At 58.3% G+C, this 19,688-nt stretch overlaps 2 protein-coding genes across 5 annotated transcripts; both read left to right on the top strand.

Annotated features, from left to right (window-relative positions):
* Window positions 1-103: 103 nt before the first annotated feature.
* Window positions 104-5,596, top strand: FANCE (FA complementation group E). 3 transcript variants are annotated; one of them, XM_071768224.1, is made up of 12 exons: window positions 104-271; window positions 710-959; window positions 1,252-1,897; window positions 1,980-2,024; window positions 2,297-2,356; window positions 2,436-2,579; window positions 2,669-2,792; window positions 3,378-3,453; window positions 3,578-3,644; window positions 3,738-3,863; window positions 3,994-4,088; window positions 5,226-5,596. In XM_071768224.1, the coding sequence occupies exons 2-12, from the start codon at window positions 736-738 to the stop codon at window positions 5,287-5,289; spliced, it is 1,671 nt and encodes a 556-aa protein (XP_071624325.1). In that variant the 5' UTR covers window positions 104-271; window positions 710-735; the 3' UTR covers window positions 5,290-5,596. The 3 variants fall into 3 exon arrangements, with proteins under 3 accessions (XP_071624325.1, XP_071624326.1, XP_071624327.1); XM_071768225.1 differs by lacking the exon at window positions 5,226-5,596 and adding an exon at window positions 4,267-4,627 and having other exon boundaries at window positions 3,994-4,093; XM_071768226.1 differs by lacking the exon at window positions 710-959.
* Window positions 5,597-7,574: 1,978 nt separating this feature from the next.
* Window positions 7,575-19,009, top strand: LOC139807443 (inositol 1,4,5-triphosphate receptor associated 2-like). Of its 2 annotated transcripts, XM_071768439.1 has the most exons (16): window positions 7,576-7,790; window positions 10,428-10,616; window positions 11,909-12,060; window positions 12,800-12,846; window positions 13,214-13,290; window positions 13,447-13,510; window positions 13,766-13,841; window positions 14,073-14,100; window positions 15,157-15,297; window positions 15,404-15,535; window positions 16,248-16,395; window positions 16,835-16,887; window positions 17,443-17,493; window positions 17,596-17,702; window positions 17,801-17,914; window positions 18,755-19,009. In XM_071768439.1, the coding sequence occupies exons 3-16, from the start codon at window positions 11,945-11,947 to the stop codon at window positions 18,912-18,914; spliced, it is 1,314 nt and encodes a 437-aa protein (XP_071624540.1). In that variant the 5' UTR covers window positions 7,576-7,790; window positions 10,428-10,616; window positions 11,909-11,944; the 3' UTR covers window positions 18,915-19,009. The 2 variants fall into 2 exon arrangements, with proteins under 2 accessions (XP_071624541.1, XP_071624540.1); XM_071768440.1 differs by lacking the exon at window positions 10,428-10,616 and having other exon boundaries at window positions 7,575-7,790.
* Window positions 19,010-19,688: the final 679 nt, after the last annotated feature.

Below are 19,688 nucleotides of genomic sequence, written 5' to 3'. Positions count from 1 at the left end.
AAGGGTGGGGGGGAAGGGGGATACATCACCCCCTGGGTGGTGGGTGGTGGTAGCCTTTGGCTTTAAGGGTTTGTTTGCGTGGTGCCTGCGTTGGGTGGGCGGGGTTGATTTGCATACTTGGCGCGCTTTTCCGGAGGGGCGGGGCCAGCGGCTCCGTGCCTTTCCGCTCCGGAGTGCGGGATCGGGGGGCAGCGTGAAGCCCTTTGGAGGGGACACATCGGGTCCCCTGCCCTCCGGCTGTCGCCTCTGAGTGTCTGCCCGGCGGGGGACGGTAGGAACCGGGCACCGGGTACCGCGATAACCGGGGAGGGCACGGGCAGCCCCGGGCTGGGGGTTGCGGGTTTGGGGTGTATGATTTAGGGACGGTCTGTTCCCGGAGAAGAGGGGGTTAAACCACGGCCAGCAGCACTCAGGGGTTTCTCTTCTCCCCTCCTTGGGGAGGGCAGCAGGGGGAGCATTGAGCTGGCCCTGGAGGGGGGGGATGTGGGTTTAGAGGGCTTAGAGAAGCTCCTCTGGCTCCTCGGGGATGGTTCTGCACCATCAGGATAACCATGGCACCCCCCTGCCAGCCCCCAAAATCCCAGTGAAGGAGGACCCCGGGGTTCACACCAAAGCCCATCCTCCCTGCACCCCCTGGCGTCACCCGCATCAGTGTCACCCGCATCAGTGTCACCAACATCGGTGTCACCACATCTTGATTTCCCTGCAGGTGGCTGTGCAGCCCCCCCAGCAGCAATGGAGCCCCCCTGCCTGCCCTGGCTGCAGAGTTTGGCCAAGCCCTGTCGCCTCCTGCTCCACATCCTCTCCTCGGGCCCTGCTGGGACTCTCGCTGCCCTCCGGATGCTGCAGCGGGGCCAGGCCCCCGGGGCCCCAGGGCAGACATTTCCCTGGCAGACCTTCACCACAGTCCTGTGTGCCCAGGAGCCCACGCTGGAGGGGCCAGAGAGGGCCCTGGCTGTGTGAGTTAGCCACGTTTCCAAAAACTGGGTGTTTTGTGGGAGGTTTGGGACGTGGGGTGCCCCGTTTGGCACCGCAGCTCACCTTCCCCCCAGCCTCCAGTAATCCCTGCATGAAGTCAGGATTGCAGCAGCAGGGAGGTGGTGGTCTTCAGATTGTGTCTGCAGGAGCAGTGAAGGTGTTTGCTGCCTCCTCTTAGTCGTGTTAGACCCTTCTCCACGGAGCAGGTTGGCAATGAGGACTTTGGGGCTTTGCTCTGATGGGTTGCCTCTCATTTTTCTCCCCCATTTCCAGCAAACCACGGCTTTTGCTGCTCCCCATCATGTGCCAGAGGAACCTCTTCTCTTTGCTGCACGTGGTGCAAGCCATGGTGCCACAGGGCTGTCTTGGCCAGCTGCTCCAGGCTGTGGAGCTCCAGGATGCCCAGGTGGATCCCTGGGTGCAGACACTGGGAGCTCTGCTCCGGCAGGGACTGCGGGGAGAGGAGCATCCCCCACCTCCTGCTCCTCTGTCTGCTGGGTGCCAGCAGCAGCTTAGGAGCCTGTGCCAGAAAATTGCCCAGCACAAACCAGAGGGGCGAAGAAAACTGAACTGGTGCTTCAAGCAGCAAGAGGGAGCTGCTGGGGAGGTGGCTGAGTCTGAGCTTCGAGGTGGGAAGCGCAAGAAAGTGTCAGAGGAGAGCCTGGAGCTGGATGAGGAGAGAGAGGGAAAAAGGTTGCTGCTGGAGGAGGAGGAGGAGGAGGCATGTGGTCCCCAAGGAACCCAGGAGGGTGGAGATGGAGCAAGGGTAGAAGAGGAGGTGCCTGGTGTGACTTCAGGGGACAGAGCTGCTCAGAGCCCAGCTGGAGCTGCTCTGGGAAGCTCCCAGCAGGATGAGTCTGGGGAGCCCAGGAAGGTTTCCCAGGCAGAGCTGGCAGCAGAGGTCCAGTCCTTTCTCCAGGTACCGGCCAGGGATTGTTTTTCCTTTCCATCCAGTGAGCCTTCACAGCCTGATTTCTGTTCCTTCACCTCATTTTCTGTAGGTGCATGGACCGAGGCTGAAACTGCTGCTGCAGGAGGAGACCAATGTAAGTGCTTTCTTCTTTCTCTCCTGGAACTGGTTGTCTGAACAGGCTGGGATCCCTTTGGAAGGGATGGGAGAGGATGTGGATTTCTTAGGGATGATGAGGGGAATGAAAAGACAGCCCTGCTGCCACCATCTCTGGGCTCTAGTCCTAATGCCTCTGCCTGGCAGGGATCTCCTGCATGGTGGCTTGTGGGGTCAGTGCTGGGGGAAGCAGGGGGTGGTAGGAAGAAGCTTTTGAGAGCTGCTTTACTCAAGGACCACATTTCCCTGCAGTGCTCAGAGATGAGCATCCCTCCAGAGCTGCACATCCTGAACAACTGTTCTCCCAGCCAGGTGAGTCTCCATGTCCTTGCAGTGCCACCGTGGGCCTGCTGCTGTCCCTAACGTCCCTGTCCCCCTCTGCTGTCCCCAGCTCCAGGGGCTGTGCTCCTTCCTCAGGCTCTCCACCTGCCCTGAGCACCTCCTGCTGCGTTTCTGTGCCTGGCTGCTGGCTCTCACCCCCAACCTCAGCTACAGCAGTGCAGCCATCCTGGCAGAGCAGCTCTTTCTCGGGCGAGTAAGTTGGGGGGAAGGAGGGGGGTAGAAGTTTCCTGCACTCAGTTTCCCTTGTCACCATCCCTGTCTCCTGCCTTTCCTTGTCCCTAGGTCCTGGCCCTTACCCAGCCACCCTCCAGACACCTGATGGCTGCCCTGGTTTCCTTTTGCTCCAAGTATTCCCAGCCCTTCTGTCGAGTCCTGGTAGCTGCAGTGCTGCGAGAGCAGGGGGAAGGTGTGATGGGTTTGCAGGAGCTGGAGAAGGGGCCACGGGCTGCATCCAGCAGGAAAGGAAACCCCAGCTGCACAGTGCTGTCTGCTGGGTCATGTCTTATCACCCAAAACCTTTGTTAGGAACCAGGGGATGCTGGTGCTGGTGGATGCTTGGGAGTTAGGATGGAAGGTGGGGTTTACAGGTGCCCAAGAGGCAGGGGAGGTCAGCTTGGTTTCTGAGGTCAGCTTGGTTTCCAGCTTGGTTTCTCCCAAAGGAGAGCTGCAGTCTTGAGGATTCCTGACAGCTCCTAATGATGGGGCCAAAGCTGCCCCAGGGAGGCTCTGGGGGCACAAGAAGAGGGTCCTGCATGAGTCCTTGCCACAGCAGCATCCCCTGCTCCTAGGGACTGGTGCTGGTTAGACCATTGCTGCAGGGGGGCAAAGGAAGCTTGGGTTGTCCTGAGCAGTAGAAGTGGTCACTGTGGGGTTTCTGGGTGTCCTGCCTGGGATGTCCTCCTGTGTGGAGGGGTGCCAGGAAGGGTCAGACACATCTCTGTGGATTTGGCAGCCTCTGAAAGCTCTTCCTTCTTCTGTTTTGCTCTGGCAGGAGCTGAGCAGACCAAGCTGGTGTGTGAGCTTGTGGAGGAGTGCCTGGAGCCAGAGTGTGTGAACCTGGTGTTGAGGTAAGAGATGACAGGGGTGGTGACAGCTCTGCTTCTGCCCTCACTCCTGTCCTGGTGGGTCCTGCAGGCTCAGGAACAGCAGCAAGGCTGGGTCAGCATCCCCTCTCCTCTTCATCCTTTGCAGCCAGGTCCTGGAGGTGCCTTTGTCAGAGAAGCTCCTGCTGGTGGTGCAGGCTGTGCTGGGGAGGCAGGTGAGGGGCTCCCCCTCGTCCCCCCTGGGTGTCCTTGCCAGCTCCAGCTGGGCCACAAACCAAATCTCCTCCTTGCTGCTGGTTCTCTTCCAGGAGGAGCTGCCCCCTGACCTCTTTGATCTCCTGCTCCTCACTTTATCCCAGCAGACCCCAACCCTCACCACGTCACCCAGTTACGCCAAGCTGGTGGTGGCCTTGCTCACCAGGTACCAGAGCCAGGTGAGTCAGAACCAAGTTTGGGTCGAGCTGGTGAGCTGGTAACCAGGGCTGCAGCTGCCTCTGAGCCAGGGGTCCAGGGTGGGCTCCTGACAGTGCAGCTCTTGGAGCACTTGGCTCTTCTCCATCTCAGGTCACCCCAGCCCAGAGGAGGAGTTTGGCTGCTGCTCTGGGTGGCAGCAATGCAGCTCTGAAGAAATCACTGCAAGCTGTGCTGGAGGGAGCCAGGTGAGGTGGGTGCTGCACCCTCTGGGGCCTCTTCCCTGGGGACAGCAGCCTTGGTGATGCTCCTGGTCTGCTCTGAGTGCTGGAAAACCACCAGATGTCCCCAGAAGTCGTGCTGGAGTTGGCAGCTGGTGGCAGGTTCCTCTTTTCTTGATTCCCTTTTTCTTCCTCTTCATCCTAGGTGAGCACCAAAGGGATGCAAGGTGGTGGCTTCCTTGGGTGGGAGGTCTGGGTTAGGTCTGATGGGAGCTGCAGCCCAGGCCCTCCCTGGGGTTCACCAGCAGCACTATGGAGACCCAGCAAGTGTGGGCTGTGGGTGGATGGAGCACCCAGGCCTTGCAGAGCTGCCTTGTGCTGGTTTTAAGTTGTTGCTGGTTTTGTCACTGGGTGATGTCACCTCAGCCCCAGGCATGGCCCAAAGCTGGAAGGTGAGGGCTGTGTCACATTTCTGGTTTGTCCCCAAGGTGCTGATGGCACTTTCCATTGCAAGGCTTTAGGGATACACTAATAAAAAGTGTTTCTGCAGTGTGACTGTTTCTAAATTTCTGTCCTGTCTCCTTAAAAACACCCACTGGAAACCTCACTTGAGTGCCAGGGGACTGGAAAAAATGGGATAGGGTGGATGGACATAGCACCAGAGCTTTGCTGGAGGTCTGTGAAGCATTGCATACTTAAGGAAGTATTTAAAAATTCATAAACATCTGTATCTCCAAAGGGAGAAGAGGGATTAAGGCCACGTAGGTCTGGTATGTTACAGCTTGGAGTTGACTCCTTCATGTTCAAATCCAGGCAGAGGAATGAAACTGAAGCATCAAGTGATGCTCTTGACACTGAGAGCAGAGATTTCTTTACAGTAAGAAGCTTTTAAGCTATTTTAGGTGTCAGTGGGGCTGCCACACAGATGGGGCTTCAAAGCTGGAGGAAAGAGACCTCCAGGGAGCCAAATTGTTGCTGTATTTGCATACCAGTGAGCTCGTGGCTGAAGCTATTGTAGGGCTGCCCAAAATCTGACATAAATAGAAATTGTGCCCTGATCATCAAGGTCTGAGCCTGCTCTTCAGGCTTTATTAGGTAGCAGGCTGCAGTCTTCACAGTTTTCCTGCAAAGCTTCTACCAAGTGACCTGTGTCCTTGTCCCCAGTGCTCTGGCTGTCGGTCACATGAAGATGACTGAGGACAACTCCATCTCCAGACTTTCAGCTTGATTTCTGGGGAAGAACCTGGGAGAACTTGTGTGCTGTGTCTCTGTAGAGCACCGTGGGGAAGCCCCAGGATCCTTTTGGAGTGGGCAGCAAGAAAGGGTTTGAAATTTGGCCACAGTGTGGTTCCTCCCTGCCAGATGTGGTTTTATAGGGAATTCTCCAGGCAATGGTCTTGCTTTGCCAGGCTGCTCCTTGCATTGTGCAGCTTGGACTTCCAGCTCATCTGGAGATTCTGGGAGCTGCATTTTTGGGCCAGATTATGTGGCTTTTTGCAATAATGGGAATCAAACAGGGATTGGGTTAGCAAACTGCAACAAGGGGGGGGGGGGGAGGGGGCTCTGCTGGATGATGAGGGTTTGTGGAAAGAGCCTTCTTATCCCTGTTTTTGCTCTTGGCTGCAGCTTATCATGGCCCATGGATTCCTCTGGGGTGTGTGTGGGAGATAAGAGTCAAGTCTGAACCAAAAGCCAACCCTGGGGACAGCAGACATGCTGGGGGAAACCAGTTTTTATGTGGTGGTTGGTAGCACCTCCATGGAAAACTTTTCTTTTGACTCTTCTTGACCTTCTCAAGACCTGTAAACCCAGCCTGAGCAGAGCAAGGAGGTGGCCTTGTCATAAAACACCAGTCAGGTTTTATGGTTCAGCAGAACTTCATCCAGGAGCAGAGGGAGAGCCAGGGCTGGGTTTGTCTTGTCCTCATTTATCAGCAGTGGTGGTGAAGTGAAAGGGCTGAAGCTTTGTCTGAGCCTTTTCCTAGGCTGTGTAGAGAAGGAAGTCTGTAATCCTCAGCCAGTTCACTTGGGCTATTTGATGCAAGTTCCTTATCTGCTTCCTCTTCTTTTTGTAGAGATTTAATGTATTTATGATGTATATATTGTATTTATAATGTGTATATTTGTAGAGATTTGATGTATTTATGATATACAGGAGATTTCCCTTTATGGCCTGATAGTTGTTTTGTGTTTGGGTTTTTGTTGGTTTATTTTTAAATGAACTTAATATTTTGCAATTGGATGAGTTATCCATCCTCTCTGCTGCCTCCCTGTTCTCCCACAGGAATTTGTGAACCAGTTTCATGTCAAGATGCTCTCTCCACTCCCCAGGTGGCATCTGGGTGCCACCAGCAGACAGCAGCAAACCCCCTGTGGGTGGGCAACCCAAAGCCAGTGCTGCACCCATGGACATAAAACACCAAATATCAGAGGTGTGGTGGAGCCAGACTGCTTTGGTCTTGATGGAAAGGGCTGAAATTCAGCTGCTTGCTTGAAAATGGTCTGGATCCCCTCCCCTGAGGGGCTGAATGGGAGCTCTAGGCACCTCCAGGCAGGTGCTGGGAACTGATAAAAGTCCCCTTGCTGCTCCCTGGAGGTGACCACGTTTCAGTGAGAGCCTGATGGTCACACACAGGTAATCCCCAGGGTGCTGATGCAGTTTTGCCTGGAAATCTGGGGGCTGTGACCCCCCCAGCATGAATCACAGAATCCTAGAATTGGCTGGGTTGGAAGGGACCTCAGAGCTCCTCAAGTCCAACCCTTGCTCCACTCCCCCCGTGGTTCCCAGCCCATGGCACTGAGTGCCACATCCAGGCTCTTTGGAAATATCTCCAGGGATGGAGAATCCACCCCTTCCCTGGGCAGCCCATTCCAATGGCTGAGCACCCTCTCCAGAAAGAAATTCTTTCTAATGTCCAACCTAAACCTCCCCTGGCACAACTTGAGACCTCTTGTGCCCTCTTGTCTTGCTGAGAGTTGCCTGGGAAAAGAGCCCAACCCCCCCCTGGCTCCAACCTCCTTTCAGGGAGTTGGAGAGAGTGATGAGGTCTCCCCTGAGCCTTCTCTTCTCCAGCCTCAACACCCCCAGCTCCCTCAGCCTCTCCTCATAGGATCTGTGCTGGATCCCTTCCCCAGCCCAGTTGCCCTTGGCTGAGGCTGAACTGCTCAGGGGGATGGCTCAGAAATCTCCTCTGCTCAACCTGCAATCTAAAACTAAAGCAAAAGCAGCAAAACCTCTCTTCAAAACCCCTCTTTCTTGTCTTCTTGTTGGATTTGGTTTATTTTTTCCCAGCCTTTTCATCAGAATAAGAGAACCATGTCCTTCCTTAGGTAGCCTGCTGGCTGCCAGGTCCCTGGATAGATCAGGGCCACACTAAGCTGAATTTTCTGGAGGGCTGAGGTGTTGCTTTTACTGCTGCTTGCAGGCTGGGAGCCCTTGCACAGATCTCAGCAATCACATTTGCTGCTGCAGCAGGCAGTGTGGGGCTGAGCAGCTTTCCTCCCTGAAGTGGATAATCCAGATGAACACAAGCTGCAAGTTCAGCTCAGCTTCAGGAGGAGCCCTGGGGAGATGCTGTCCCGTTAAGCTGCTGCCTCTCCAGAGGGACCTCACTGGAAGGAGCCCCCAGGGGCAAAGCCAGAGCCCACAGCATCTCCTGACTGCTCATCTGGCTCAGTCTGGGCTGGAGATCTCCCAGCAAGGTTTTGTTCATCCCTGCTGAACAAACAGGTCTGTGCATGGGGGACTGGGCTGCTTTCGCTTGGTTGAGACCGAGGTTGGGATGGTGATGCTCCCAGGTTAGAAATCCCCCAAAAATCCTTGGCTGCTCTTAGGAAATGCTCTTCCAGGCTCTTTGAATGGGATGGTTTGCAAAGAGAGGCAGTGGCTCTTGTGGAACCCCACCCAGTGTGTGTGGATGGGAAGGATTGGAGGAGTTTTTGAGCAGAAAAGCTCTGTTCTGGTGTAGGGAAGCAACATGATGGTGTCTTTAGGTATAGGATCCTCCATGGAGCAGCTTGCCAGGACACCAGAGCAGAGGCTTTAGAGCCTGATCTGCTCTCTGCCTGCTGCTTTTGGGGAGCAGCCTCTCTAGGAATGGGGCCAGCAGCACCAGGCTGTGTCAATGGGAAGGAACTGGTGGAGGTTTCTCTCCTCCATCCCTGGTTTTGTAGCCTTTGTCTGCTTGGCATCACTCTGTGGAGGTGCTGTTAGTCCCATGCCCTGCTCCAGGAGCCCTGGCCACAGGTTCTGTCAAGAAGAGTCCTTGTGCTTGGCTATAACCTGCTCTCAACAATCAAATACAGATTTATTTTTTTTAGCAGGGAGGTTCCATTGGCTGAGTCTCAGCCCAGAAAAAGGCTTTTCCCTTTTCTGCAACCAAGGGGTGCCCAGAGCTGGGTTAACCCAGTGCCTGGGGGTGCTCATGCACCCCTGAATTCCTTTCTGGAGACTTCACCTCTGCTTGGGGACAGCAGCCAGGCAGCAACCCCCCCCTGAGCAGCTGGGGAAGCACTTGGGGTACAGGGCAGGGGGGAAACTGCTGCTCAGGGTTAGCACTGCTGCACCCAGGCTCAGCAGCCTCCAGATGGACCCCCCTGATGGACCCAGCTGTGGGACAGAGCTGGCCCTGCAAATCCTCGGCAAAGAAGTGCAAGTGGTCAGCTCCTCTGAAAAGAGCTTCCTGGTGTCTGGAAGCTCTTGGAGATGAGCAGCAAGCTTAGGAGGCTTGGGGGGAAAAGAGGAAAATCCTGTGGGAGGTGTCTTGAGCAAAGGCAGAGGGTAGATAGGAATAAAAGGTGCCAGTGGCAATCTGCCTGTCAGCAGTCTGGTGTCTTCCTGGTGCTGGTGGTGTCAGCTTCGGATGTGCTAATTGCCATTAATTGGTGTTAATCACCCACACCACTGCTGTTGTTGCTGGGTATGTGCCTTACAGGGAGGGCAGCACAGGAATTTGGGGCTGTCCTTCCCCTAAGACAACTCATGATTTCTCAGCAGCTCTGCTTCTGAGTCAAGTCTGAGCAGGAGGTGTTTGTCCCAAGAGGGAAAACATTCCCAAAGCTTCAAGGATGCCATTGCTGATGGCCATTCCCAAAGCCTCATAGAATCCTAGAATTGGCTGGGTTGGAAGGGACCTCAGAGCTCGTCAAGTCCAACCCTTGCTCCACTCCCCCCGTGGTTCCCAGCCCATGGCACTGAGTGCCACATCCAGGCTCTTTGGAAATATCTCCAGGGATGGAGAATCCACCCCTTCCCTGGGCAGCCCATTCCAAGGTCTGATCACCCTCTCCAGAAAGAAATTCTTTCTCATGTCCAACCTAAACCTCCCCTGGCACAACTTGAGACCTCTTGTGCCCTCTTGTCTTGCTGAGAGTTGCCTGGGAAAAGAGCCCAACCCCCCCCTGGCTCCAACCTCCTTTCAGGGAGTTGGAGAGAGTGATGAGGTCTCCCCTGAGCCTCCTCTTCTCCAGCCTCAACACCCCCAGCTCCCTCATCCCACTGTGTGGGGCACAGCACAGTTCCTGTGTTGCTTCAAAGCTGCAAATGGGTTCCCTCACCCCTTCCCTGGCCCTGGGGCCTCATCCTGCACTCTCTGCAGATGGGTACCGTGCTGCTTTAGTCCAGCCCTGGGCTGGGAGATGCTGCCTGACCTCTCAGGGCTTAAGAGATTTGCAGACCCCAAGGACCTGCCTAGTTCCTCCTCCTCATAAGAATCCCCAGCATGGGGGGGAGGGAGGGGCAGAGGCTGCCAGCCTGGGCCTCTGGAGCTCTGAGCATTGAGCCTGACTCTGTGTAAGCTCATTAGGGGAGGAAAGCAGCTTTAGAGGATGGGATATATTTGAGCAAAGGGGTCGGGCAGGGGAAGGGGCAGTGAGGGGCATGTGATGGCTGGGGGCAAAGTGGGGCTGCTGAGAGGGACAGGGGGTCCTGGGCAGAGCAGCTTCCTGGCATTATCAAATAGGATGCTCCAGGAGCTCCTCACCAACCATCCTGGTGCCTCCTGGTGCATCCTGGTGCTGTCCCCCTTCCTCCTCCCCCTCCACCAAGGCACGGGAGGGGGAATCCCCTATCTCCACGGAGGTCCTGAGTGCCACCCCCCTGTCCCCAGCCTCCTGCCAGAAAGCTGCTGAGGCTCGGCTCAGCTCAGCTCAGCTCAGCTCTGCTCTGCAGTCACTGGGGTGCAGCCACCATCTCCCGTAGCTCTTCCCCTCCAAAGAGCCGGGTGCAGGATCTGTCCTTGCCCCGAAAGCAGAGGTCCCCTGACCACCTGCAAGCTGCTCAGCCCTCCCCAGCCGGGCTCGGGGAGCTCCCAGCCGCTCTCATGCATGTCCTTTAAAGGCCTTCTCACACCCAGCTCTTCCCTGGCAGCTCCTTCTGCCGCAGATGCTGTCGCTCTCCCGTCGGGGGAGACTCAGCCGCCGGCAGCTTGCACCTCCCCGGCACCCTGCGACCCAGCACCAGCCTCCCCTGACCCCCCTTCTGGGGACCCCACAGCGCCGGGGCCAAGCTGGGTGACCCCGGCATCTGCCTTCAGCTGCTTGAGAGAAGTTCAGGCAGGTAACGACCCGGGGAGTGCTCGGTAAAGTCGCCGAGCTGAAAGGAAAGGGCTCGGTCCGGCTTCCCGGGGGGTTGTTTGTGCCGTGCTGGCTGCCTGGCTCCCTCTGTCCGTCCCTAAGACCGAGATAAGGAGAACGAGTGGCTGTAAAGCTGACTGAGCTGTAGTAAATCAGCAGCTGGCTCTTCCGGAGAGAGGGATTTGCATCAGGGACCAACCCCGGGGGAAAATTCTGGTGCTCGCTGATGTGATGAGTTTGCCTGATCCCTGCTGGCCAGGGTCCCCCAGGCTCCTTGTCAGAGGTGTTGGGGACAATTGCCAGTGTAGAGGGATGAAATGGGCTCGTTTTGAGAGGTGCCAAGTGCTGTGGCTTAAATACCCCATCAGGGCTGAGCAGACCTGGGAGATGGGTGATGGTCCCACTCGGCTCAGGGGTGAGATGGGTGATGGCCCCAAAGGGTGCTGGGGTGGCTGAGCTCAACCAAGGCTTTGCAGAAACACACAGGGCTTCAAGTATTCCCTACTCTCTGTCCCCTTAAACCTCTGCTGCATTTGGTGTCCTGGCCAGAAAGGGAAAAATCCCCTTCTGCCCCATCCCTGCGTGTCCGTGGGCACAGCTCCTGAGTCCCTTCTGCACAGTGACTTCAGCCTGGGCTGAGAGAAGGACTCTGTGGACTTTCTGTTGTCTTTCTCTGATTTTTAAACCTTGCAAATCAGCTGAAATTGGCTGTCTGAGCTCCCTTGGGACTCTTGGATGTTTGTCTCTCTCTCGGAGCCTGGCAGGGGGATGCCTGGGGATCAGACTGTCCCCTGCCTGGGCTCCAGCAGCTCTGCACCAGGTGCTCACCCCAGCAGGTGGGTACAAATGCATCTCTCCCCATGGAGAGGACCCACATCATGAGCCCCAAGCGAGGATTCCCCCTCCCAAGGGTGGGAAAGTCCACAGAAACAGCTTGTAATAAATCCCTCATTTGCCTCACTCCTTGCTCACCTGAATCCTGGCATCTCCCTCCTGAATCCCAGCAGCTCCCTCCCAAATCCCAGCATCTCCCTCCTGAATCCCAGCATCTTCCTCCTGAATCCTAATAGCTCCCTCCCAAATCCCAGCATCTCCCTCCCAAATCCCAGCAGCACTCTCCCAGTGAGCCCCCCCACCTCTTTTCCCACAGATGCCTCCCTGCTAAAGCAGAGGAGCTTGGAGAGCTCCTCGCTGGGTGAGAAAAATGCTTTAAAAATATAACATTTAGAGGCGTTCTCCCATCTGTGAGCAGCTAATACGTGTCTCTCCTGCTAGGTGTGCTGGTCCTGGAGCCTCCGGGCTTTAAAGCAGATGAAGCCGCTGGCGGGGACCTCGCTGGGAGAGGGGGACGAGGAGGCACCGGGACTCGCCCAGGGCCGACGGCAGCGGCGACAGCGGCAGAGGACGAGCTGCCCCTCGCCGCTGAGGTTTGTGCACACCAAGGGCTCCCCCCGGGGCTCTCCGGGATGGGGAGGGTGGTGCCAGGCTTGGGCGCCTTCCCTGCAGCTCACAGCACCCAGACTTGGAGGGAGGAGAGAGGAGAGACCTTGCTGTAGCTCTTTCCAGAGCCAGGAGCAAAGTTTGGGGGTTCCAAACCGGTTGGGTGCTGAGCCCCAGCAGGAGGGTGCAGGGGGCTGTTTGGATGGCACCCCTGGATCTCCAAGCACGGATGCTCCAGCATTCCCAGCGAGCCACGGACCTGCCAGGCTTCCTTGCAGCCAGGAAAGGGTCTTTGGGGTGAAGAGAATATTCCAGTGCAGTTTTGGGGGTAGGTACCAGGGCCTGTGGCAATGATGGGAGGTGGTGGCTGGGCTCTGCCAGCAGCCGAGTTTGTTGCAGTGCCTGTGCAGAGGCTGGCTTGGCAGCCAGGGAAAAAAAAAAAAAAAAAAAAAAGGAAAATATTAAGATTGTGCTGAGGAGAAGCAGGGCCATGGGCCTGTGAGTCATCGTTGGCTGGAAACAGCTCCAGAGGGCTCCTCAGTGGTGGCTGTGGGAGCAGGGAGTGCCAGGGAGAGTGGGGACAGAGTGGGCTGCAGAGGATGCTTGGAAAGGATCCAGGTCTGGAGCAGCATCCCATCGAGGGGTGCCTGGAGGAGGGCAGAGGGGGTGGGATGCCAGCCCTGCTGCTGGAGTTTCTCTGGGGTTCAGCTGGGCTTCTCTCTGCAGGGAGCAGCAGGCAGGGCTGGCCAGGCTCCCCGCCTCTCCAGGTGAAGGTAAGAGCATCCCGGGGTGTGGATGGGGAGGGGGAAGGGAAGGGGGGCTTCCACCCTTTCTTCCTGAACATCATTGCGGGAGGGTGTCCCCTGGCCTGGCAGCATCAGCCTGCAGCCCCACAGCCTCGGGGACCCTGACCCTGTCCCCTGGATCTGTCACATCAACTGTAACCCCCCAGCTCCACCAGACCCTTTACCCTCCCACCCCTGCCCTGGCCCAGCTGCAGCTCCTTCACCCCACCAGGAGTATTTTTTGCCTCTTGGCAGAACTGCCAGCAGTGAGAATTTCTGGGGCTCTCCACTGAAGTGGTGTCAGGCTGGGGAGGGGATGCTGCTGCCAGGTCCCCACCATCCTTTCTGTCCCCAGGGAGGATGAGCAGTCCCCAGGGGCACCCGGAGGGGGGTTTGATGGGGAGCAAGCAGAACGTGGAGCCCGTCAGTGAGGTGAGATGGAGGGGACGGGGACAGGTTGGGGGGGACCCTTTCCTCCTCAGCCCCTGGGGCTCAGCTGGACCCCCAGCCCCCCACTGCTGTTCTTTTTGGGATGTGTCCAGCACCAGGGAGGGGTTTGCTCTGACAGTGTCCTTGTGCCCCCCCCAGGTACCAGGTACAGACAGGCAGGAGCTGGCAGTGCCCACAGGGGACAGCGATGGGATTGAGGAAGGTGGGTGAGCCCCCGTCCACAGCTGGGTCCCCTGCAGGAGAAGGATTGAAATAACTGGGATAAAATGTGGAAACAGCGTGGCCTGATGGGCACAGAGGACACAGGGACTGGCCTGGAGGGACCTGAGGCCCTGCTTGTGCCGGGGGCAGGATTGGGATGGCCCCATAGCTGGGACAGGAGGGAATGGGGAGGAGGAAATGCCAAGGAAAAGCCTTCAAGTGTGGTCTCTGCCATGACATTGCTGCCTCCCTGCAGATGCAGGAACCCTGGAGGAGCCACTGCTGAGTGTCCCCAGCGAGCTCTCAGTGCTGGAAAGACTGGGCTTGCACAGGTGAGTTCTGTGACCCCCCAGGAGATCCAGGACAGTGGGGTCCCAGGGCACTGCACAGTCCAGGGACTGGACTTTTCTCTTTTTCCACTGTGCAAGAGCCACTCTCCAGGCAAGGGGCACTTGGGTCCCCACTTCTGGTGGTTTCTGTCACCCCTGGGAGCTGATCAAGGACATTTTCAGCCTGCAGTCCCCATGGTGCCACCCCCTCTGACAGCACTTCTCCTTTTGCAGGGTGGCTTTGACAGAGCAGGATGTGGAGGTGAGGGCTGCCAGGGGCTGTGGGTGGGCTGGGGAAGGGGAACAGAAGGACAGAGGGGCAAGACCCTTGGCTGGCTCCCATCCCCAGGGCTCTGATCTGCTCCTGGCCACCTTCCAGGCACCGCAGTCCCCTGGCAGCCACCTTATAAATCCCTTGCCCGGTGATGCTGTTGGCACTCAGAGGCAGCTGCATTTCCCCAGCAAGACGAGCCCCGTCCTCTGCACACCTCCAACGTGCTCTGCACCTCACCCAGCCTGCCCTGCACCAGGGTGGTGGCAGAAGCCACCTTCATAAAAATCATATTCCTGCCAGTGCCAGGGCTGGGTCGGGCTCTGCTGACAGCTGGGACCTGCAGTGAGGGCTGGCATCTGCCTGGGGTGTGCTCGGGCCACCAAGCTTGGGGTTTCCATGTCTTATCTGCAGCCTGGGGACGTGTCTCTGCCAGGCTGGGGTTGTCCCTGGTGTGCAGCAGCCTTCAGGGGTGTCGGGGGCAAGGCACCAAGGGGTGCTCGGTGGTGGTGGCTCAGTGGGCAACTGGGCTGGTGAAGGGACTCGAGCACAGATCCTATGAGGAGGGGCTGAGGGAGCTGGGGGTGTTGAGGCTGGAGAAGAGGAGGCTCAGGGGAGACCTCATCACTCTCTACAACTCCCTGAAAGGAGGTTGGAGCCAGGGGGGGTTGGGCTCTTTTCCCAGGCAACTCTCAGCAAGACAAGAGGGCACAAGAGGTCTCAAGTTGTGCCAGGGGAGGTTTAGGTTGGACATTAGAAAGAATTTCTTTAGGGAGAGGGTGCTCAGCCATTGGAATGGGCTGCCCAGGGAAGGGGTGGATTCTCCATCCCTGGAGATATTTCCAAAGAGCCTGGATGTGGCACTCAGTGCCATGGGCTGGGAACCACGGGGGGAGTGGAGCAAGGGTTGGACTTGATGAGCTCTGAGGTCCCTTCCAACCCAGCCAGTTCTAGGATTCTGTGATTCTATGGTGGGACAGCAGTGCGTGGCCACGGTGGCTTCTCCCTTGCCCTGTGTCCCAGCTTCTCGCCCTCCCACCCCCCCAGGCAGCCTTTGCCCACCTGGCTCTGGCTTTCCGCTGCGATCTCTTCACCCTGCGGCAGCGGCTGGAGGTGGAGAAACGGGGCCGGGATGCGGCGGAGGAAAACATCCAGGAGGAGCTGGGGCAGTGCCGGGCTGCCCTGGGGGTAGGTGGGGGGCTGACATCTGCCGAGGGACATCCAGCCCCAGGAGAGAGGGGGTTGGATAATTCAAATTCCTGCCTCCCGCAGCTCCGTCCTCTTCCCTTTACAGAGACTGAGCCTGTCCTGCACCGATGGGGGCTGCAAGGAGACGCTGGAGCAGCTGCAGCACAGCCTGGACGTGCTGGAGGCAGCTGTGGAGAGGGCAACCAGTGCTGCCGAGAAGCTGGGGGCTGTGCATCAGGTCTGAGCACTGCTTGGGGCTCCCTGTCAGAACCAGAAGGGGCAGAGGGTGCTGTGGTTGGGCTTAGGAAATCATCCCTGGACTGGGAAACCTGTCCCTAGCCTGGAGAACCTGATCCTGGGCCTGGAGACCCATCCCTGGCCTGGAGACCCATCCCTGGCTTGGAGAACCTGTCCTTGGGCTTAGGGATTTATCCTTGGGCTTGGGGACCCATCCCAGGGAAATCTGTTCCTGGGCTTAGGGATTCATCCTTGGGCTTGGGGACCCATCCCAGGGAAATCTGTTCCTGGGCTTAGGGATTCATCCTTGGGCTTGGGGACCCATCCCAGGGAAATTTGTTCCTGGGCTTAGGGATTCATCCTTGGGCTTGGGGACCCATCCCAGGGAAATTTGTTCCTGGGCTTAGGGATTCATCCTTGGGCTTGGGGACCCATCCCAGGGAAATTTGTTCCTGGGCTTAGGGATTCATCCTTGGGCTTGGGGACTCATCCCAGAAAAATCTGTTCCTGGGCTTGAGGACCATTCCTGAGCTTGCTGGGGTCTGTCCCTCCTCCTCATGGTGCTGGTATTGACCTCATCTTCACACACCCCAGGGGGCAGAGGTTGTCCCTGCTCTTTTGGGCACAGGAGGGGGATGCGTTTGCACCCCCTGGGTGGAGGCAAAGAGGAGCTGGCAGGGACCCGTGTCCTCAGGGACCTGATCCCTCTTCAGGAGGCCCGGATGAGCCGAGCAGCAGAGGTGATGGTGCAGCACGTGGAGAACCTGAAGCGTCACCACCTGCGGGAACACGCGGAGCTGGAGGAGATGAAGCGCCTGATCCAGCAGAATTCCCGCAACCGGCAGCTGGCAGAGACCCAGGGTGAGGTGGGCTCTGCCACCAGGGCCAGCCTGGGGTGTGCACGGGGAGATTTTGATCCCTCTGGGGGGGGTCAGTGTGACCCCACAGCACCAAGCCAGCAGCTGGTGCGGTGCTGGTGACAGCTGGGACCCGATGACAAATGTGAGGGGCTGGTGTGACAGCAGAGGCAGCGTTGGGAACAGGTGCTGGTGGCTCCAGAGCCACCGTCCCCGTGGCCTAGATGGGAATGTGGGGCAGGGGGGCACAGGGCACACAAGGGACACTCTGTCCCTGGACGCCAAACCCCACGCACGCAAGCAAGGTCCCCCCAGCAGGGACGGGTTTGTCACTTGTGCCAGGCACAGAGCGGGTGGCCAGGGAGGGAGGGTTGCAAAAGTCCATGCACCTGCCTCATCTTCCTGCTGGGGGTTGATAAAAAGCTGCTTCTCTTTGCTCACAGATGACACGGAGCCACGGCTGAGGCCTCACCCCCTGATGAGAACTTTCCAGCAGGTAACTGGTCCCAGTTCCACAGCCCCAGAGCCACCCTCTGCCCTGCCACTCTCCCTTGCCTGGTGCTCCCCATGCACTCATCAGTCCCCAGGCAGTGCCACCCCTGTCACCTGCTTGCTGTGGGCAAAGTCTGCTAGAAAATGTAGGAGCAGCCTTGGAAAGCTGTGGGGAGATGGGGTGCTCTGGGTTGGGGGCTGCTTGCCCAAGAGGTCTCAGGGAGGTCCCTCTGCATTACAGGGTGATAGCACAAGAGCTGCAGGCTTGGCTGTTTTCTAGCACCAGGAGAATTCAGCACTTGGTTGGTTCCCCTGCAGCTCAAGAGGTAGGGGAGCACCTCGGGGTGGGGGTTAGGCACGGCTTGAAGCAGTAAGGACAGACCCCAACCTCTTGGCTTTAACCTTCCCTCATCTCACCAGCTTCCCCCCATAGCTCCAGGGCGGGTGGGAGGGTGCCCCGGGTGGCTTGGAGATCCCTTCTCTTCTTCGGAGGGGATGGGGAAGGGGAGGGGATGGGGAGCAGGGGGTGGGGTGCTCACCCCCAGCCTCTCCCTTCCAGGGGTCTGCCCGCCGCAGAGTCAGCATCGCCGTCATCCCCAAGCAGCTCTTGGTAAGGACACGCTTAGGGGCACGGGGACAGCCAGGCTGCCGGACACGTGTCCCCAGGCTCGGTGCCACCAGGGGGCTGGGTGGTCCCGATTGATGTTCCCAGCCAGGTGCCAGCCCGGAGAGCCGAGCAGCCTTGGCCAGCGAGCCGGAGAGGGAGAGGGAGAAGGAGAAGGAGAGGGAGGGTGCCCAGCACCAGCCCAGCACCCACAGGTACCCAGGCAGGGTGGCAGGGGGACATGGCACTGACTGCCTTGGCCCGCGGGGCACAGCACCAGCACCCTGTCCTCTCCTCTCCTCTCCCTCCCCAGAAGCGAGCTGGAGCTGCAGGGCCAGGGCAGCACTGTGACCAGGGAGCTGGTGGCCGAGGCAGATGGCAGAAGCTCAAGTGCAGGGGACAAGGAACCAGAGCAGCTTGGACTGATGTGAGCAGCACCTTGTGTGTGCCCAGCATCCCCTGTGTGTGCCCAGCATCCCCTGTGTGCGCCCAGCATCCCCTGTGTGTGCCCAACATCCCCCTGTGTGTGCCCAGCATCCCCTGTGTGTGCCCAGCATCCCCTGTGGGTGCCCAGCACCCCCTGTGTGTGCCCAGCATCCCCTGTGTGTGCCCAGCACCCTCTGTGTGTGCCCAGCATCCCCCTGTGTGTGCCCAGCACCCCCTGTGGGTGTCCAGCATCCCCTGTGTGTGCCCAGCACCCCCTGTGTGTGCCCAGCACCCCCTGTGTGTGCCCAACATCCTCCTGTGTGTGCCCAGCACCCCCTGTGTGTGCCCAGCACCCCCTGTGTGTGCCCAACATCCCCCTGTGTGTGCCCAGCATCCCTTATGGGTGCCCAGTACCCACAGAGGGTACCCAGGACTCTCTGTGGTCCTGTGCTGGGCAGCACGTGGGCAATGGGCTGGGGGGAATGCTGATGGGAGGCTGATGTGTTGCTTGGCTTGAGCCTGCTGTGCCTCAGTTTCCCCCATGCGTTGTGGGTCACCCGTGCCTCCCCAGGTTTTTACAGACTCATGGAATGGTTTGGGTTGGAAGGGACCCCAAAGATCATCCCCTTCCAATCTCCCTGCGTGGGCAGGGACACCTCCCACCAGCCCAGGTTGCTCCAGGCCCCATCCAACCTGGGGCCTTCAACCCTGCCAGGGATGGGGCAGCCAGAGGGTCGATGAGGTTTAGTGTTGAGTTCAACACCCTCCTCATCCCCAGCTGGGCAGAGGTGGGATTTGCTGTCTCCCTCCCTGTATGATGAGTGTCTCTGCTCACCTCCAGGTCCAAAGGATCCTCAGTGGAGCTGTGGCGGCCGTGGCTCTTCCTCCCTCAGCACTATTGGGTTTTCTTCTGGCTGCTTCTCCTCAGCATCACCTTCTTCCTCCTCCTCCGTGTCCTGAAGCTGCAGCGCCTGCAGCCTGTGGCATCACCCCAGGGATAGCAGAGCAGAGAGGGGGAGGCACCCACTCCCAATCACTGCTCCTTTTCTGCCCCTTAAGACACCTAAACCCTAGAATAATAAAATTAGGGGGAAAATGGGGGAATTTTCATGCTGGAGCAGAGGGAAACGTGCTGTGCTAGGAGCTGGGGGTCGGTTGGAGCAAGCTGCCAGGAGTGAAGGGCTGGGGGACCTGCAGCAGTCCTCATCCATGCCGTGAGTTTGCTCGTTCTCTGTGCACTCCGAGGGCTCTGGGGACAGTGACAGACCCACCGGCGTGTTCCTGTTTCAGCCGTGTCCCACTGTGCCTGCCAGACACCCTCCAGCACGGCCCCTCCTCCGTCCCTGCTGCCTGGGGAGCTGTAATTAAGATCTAAAACTCGTTAGCTGCAGCCCTGAGGGACAAAGGGAATTGTTCAGCTTTTCCCATCGCACCACAAAGAGCTCACACACACACACACACGGAGCAGGGAAAACCAACACCCCATTTACACCTCCCTCCCGGCCTGCCACAGCCCCCAAACACGGGTGGGTTCCACTCAACCCCCCACCCAACACTTTTGCAGGGGGCTGATGGGCTCCAAACCCCCCCCCGCTGAGCTGTGAGGGGGGTTGTGGGGGGGGATTCTGCCCTGGGACCCCCAAGAAGAGGCCAGTGATGGGGGTGCTGGGCTCACTGGCCCTGCTGGCCACCGAGAGAGCCACGGGTGACTCACGGGTGACATTCCATATGGCAGCTGGCCCCGTGTCCCTGAGTCACCATCCCCAAACTCGTGG

Source organism: Heliangelus exortis, chromosome 25, assembly GCF_036169615.1.
Source record: "Heliangelus exortis chromosome 25, bHelExo1.hap1, whole genome shotgun sequence".
Classification (NCBI taxonomy): Eukaryota; Metazoa; Chordata; class Aves; order Apodiformes; family Trochilidae; genus Heliangelus; species Heliangelus exortis.
This window is presented reverse-complemented; position numbering and strand designations above follow the sequence as displayed.

What these genes read in the sequence shown, in the direction of transcription:
- FANCE (XM_071768224.1), top strand. Translation starts at nt 736, where the DNA reads ATGGAGCCCCCCTGCCTGCCCTGGCTGCAGAGTTTGGCCAAGCCCTGT. An exon ending in AGGTCCAGTCCTTTCTCCAG is followed by an intron (nt 1,898 to 1,979) that starts GTACCGGCCAGG and finishes CATTTTCTGTAG; the next exon opens with GTGCATGGACCGAGGCTGAA. An exon ending in GCTGCGAGAGCAGGGGGAAG is followed by an intron (nt 2,793 to 3,377) that starts GTGTGATGGGTT and finishes TTGCTCTGGCAG; the next exon opens with GAGCTGAGCAGACCAAGCTG.
- LOC139807443 (XM_071768440.1), top strand. Translation starts at nt 11,945, where the DNA reads ATGAAGCCGCTGGCGGGGACCTCGCTGGGAGAGGGGGACGAGGAGGCA. An exon ending in CCCCGCCTCTCCAGGTGAAG is followed by an intron (nt 12,847 to 13,213) that starts GTAAGAGCATCC and finishes TTCTGTCCCCAG; the next exon opens with GGAGGATGAGCAGTCCCCAG. An exon ending in TGATGAGAACTTTCCAGCAG is followed by an intron (nt 16,888 to 17,442) that starts GTAACTGGTCCC and finishes TCTCCCTTCCAG; the next exon opens with GGGTCTGCCCGCCGCAGAGT.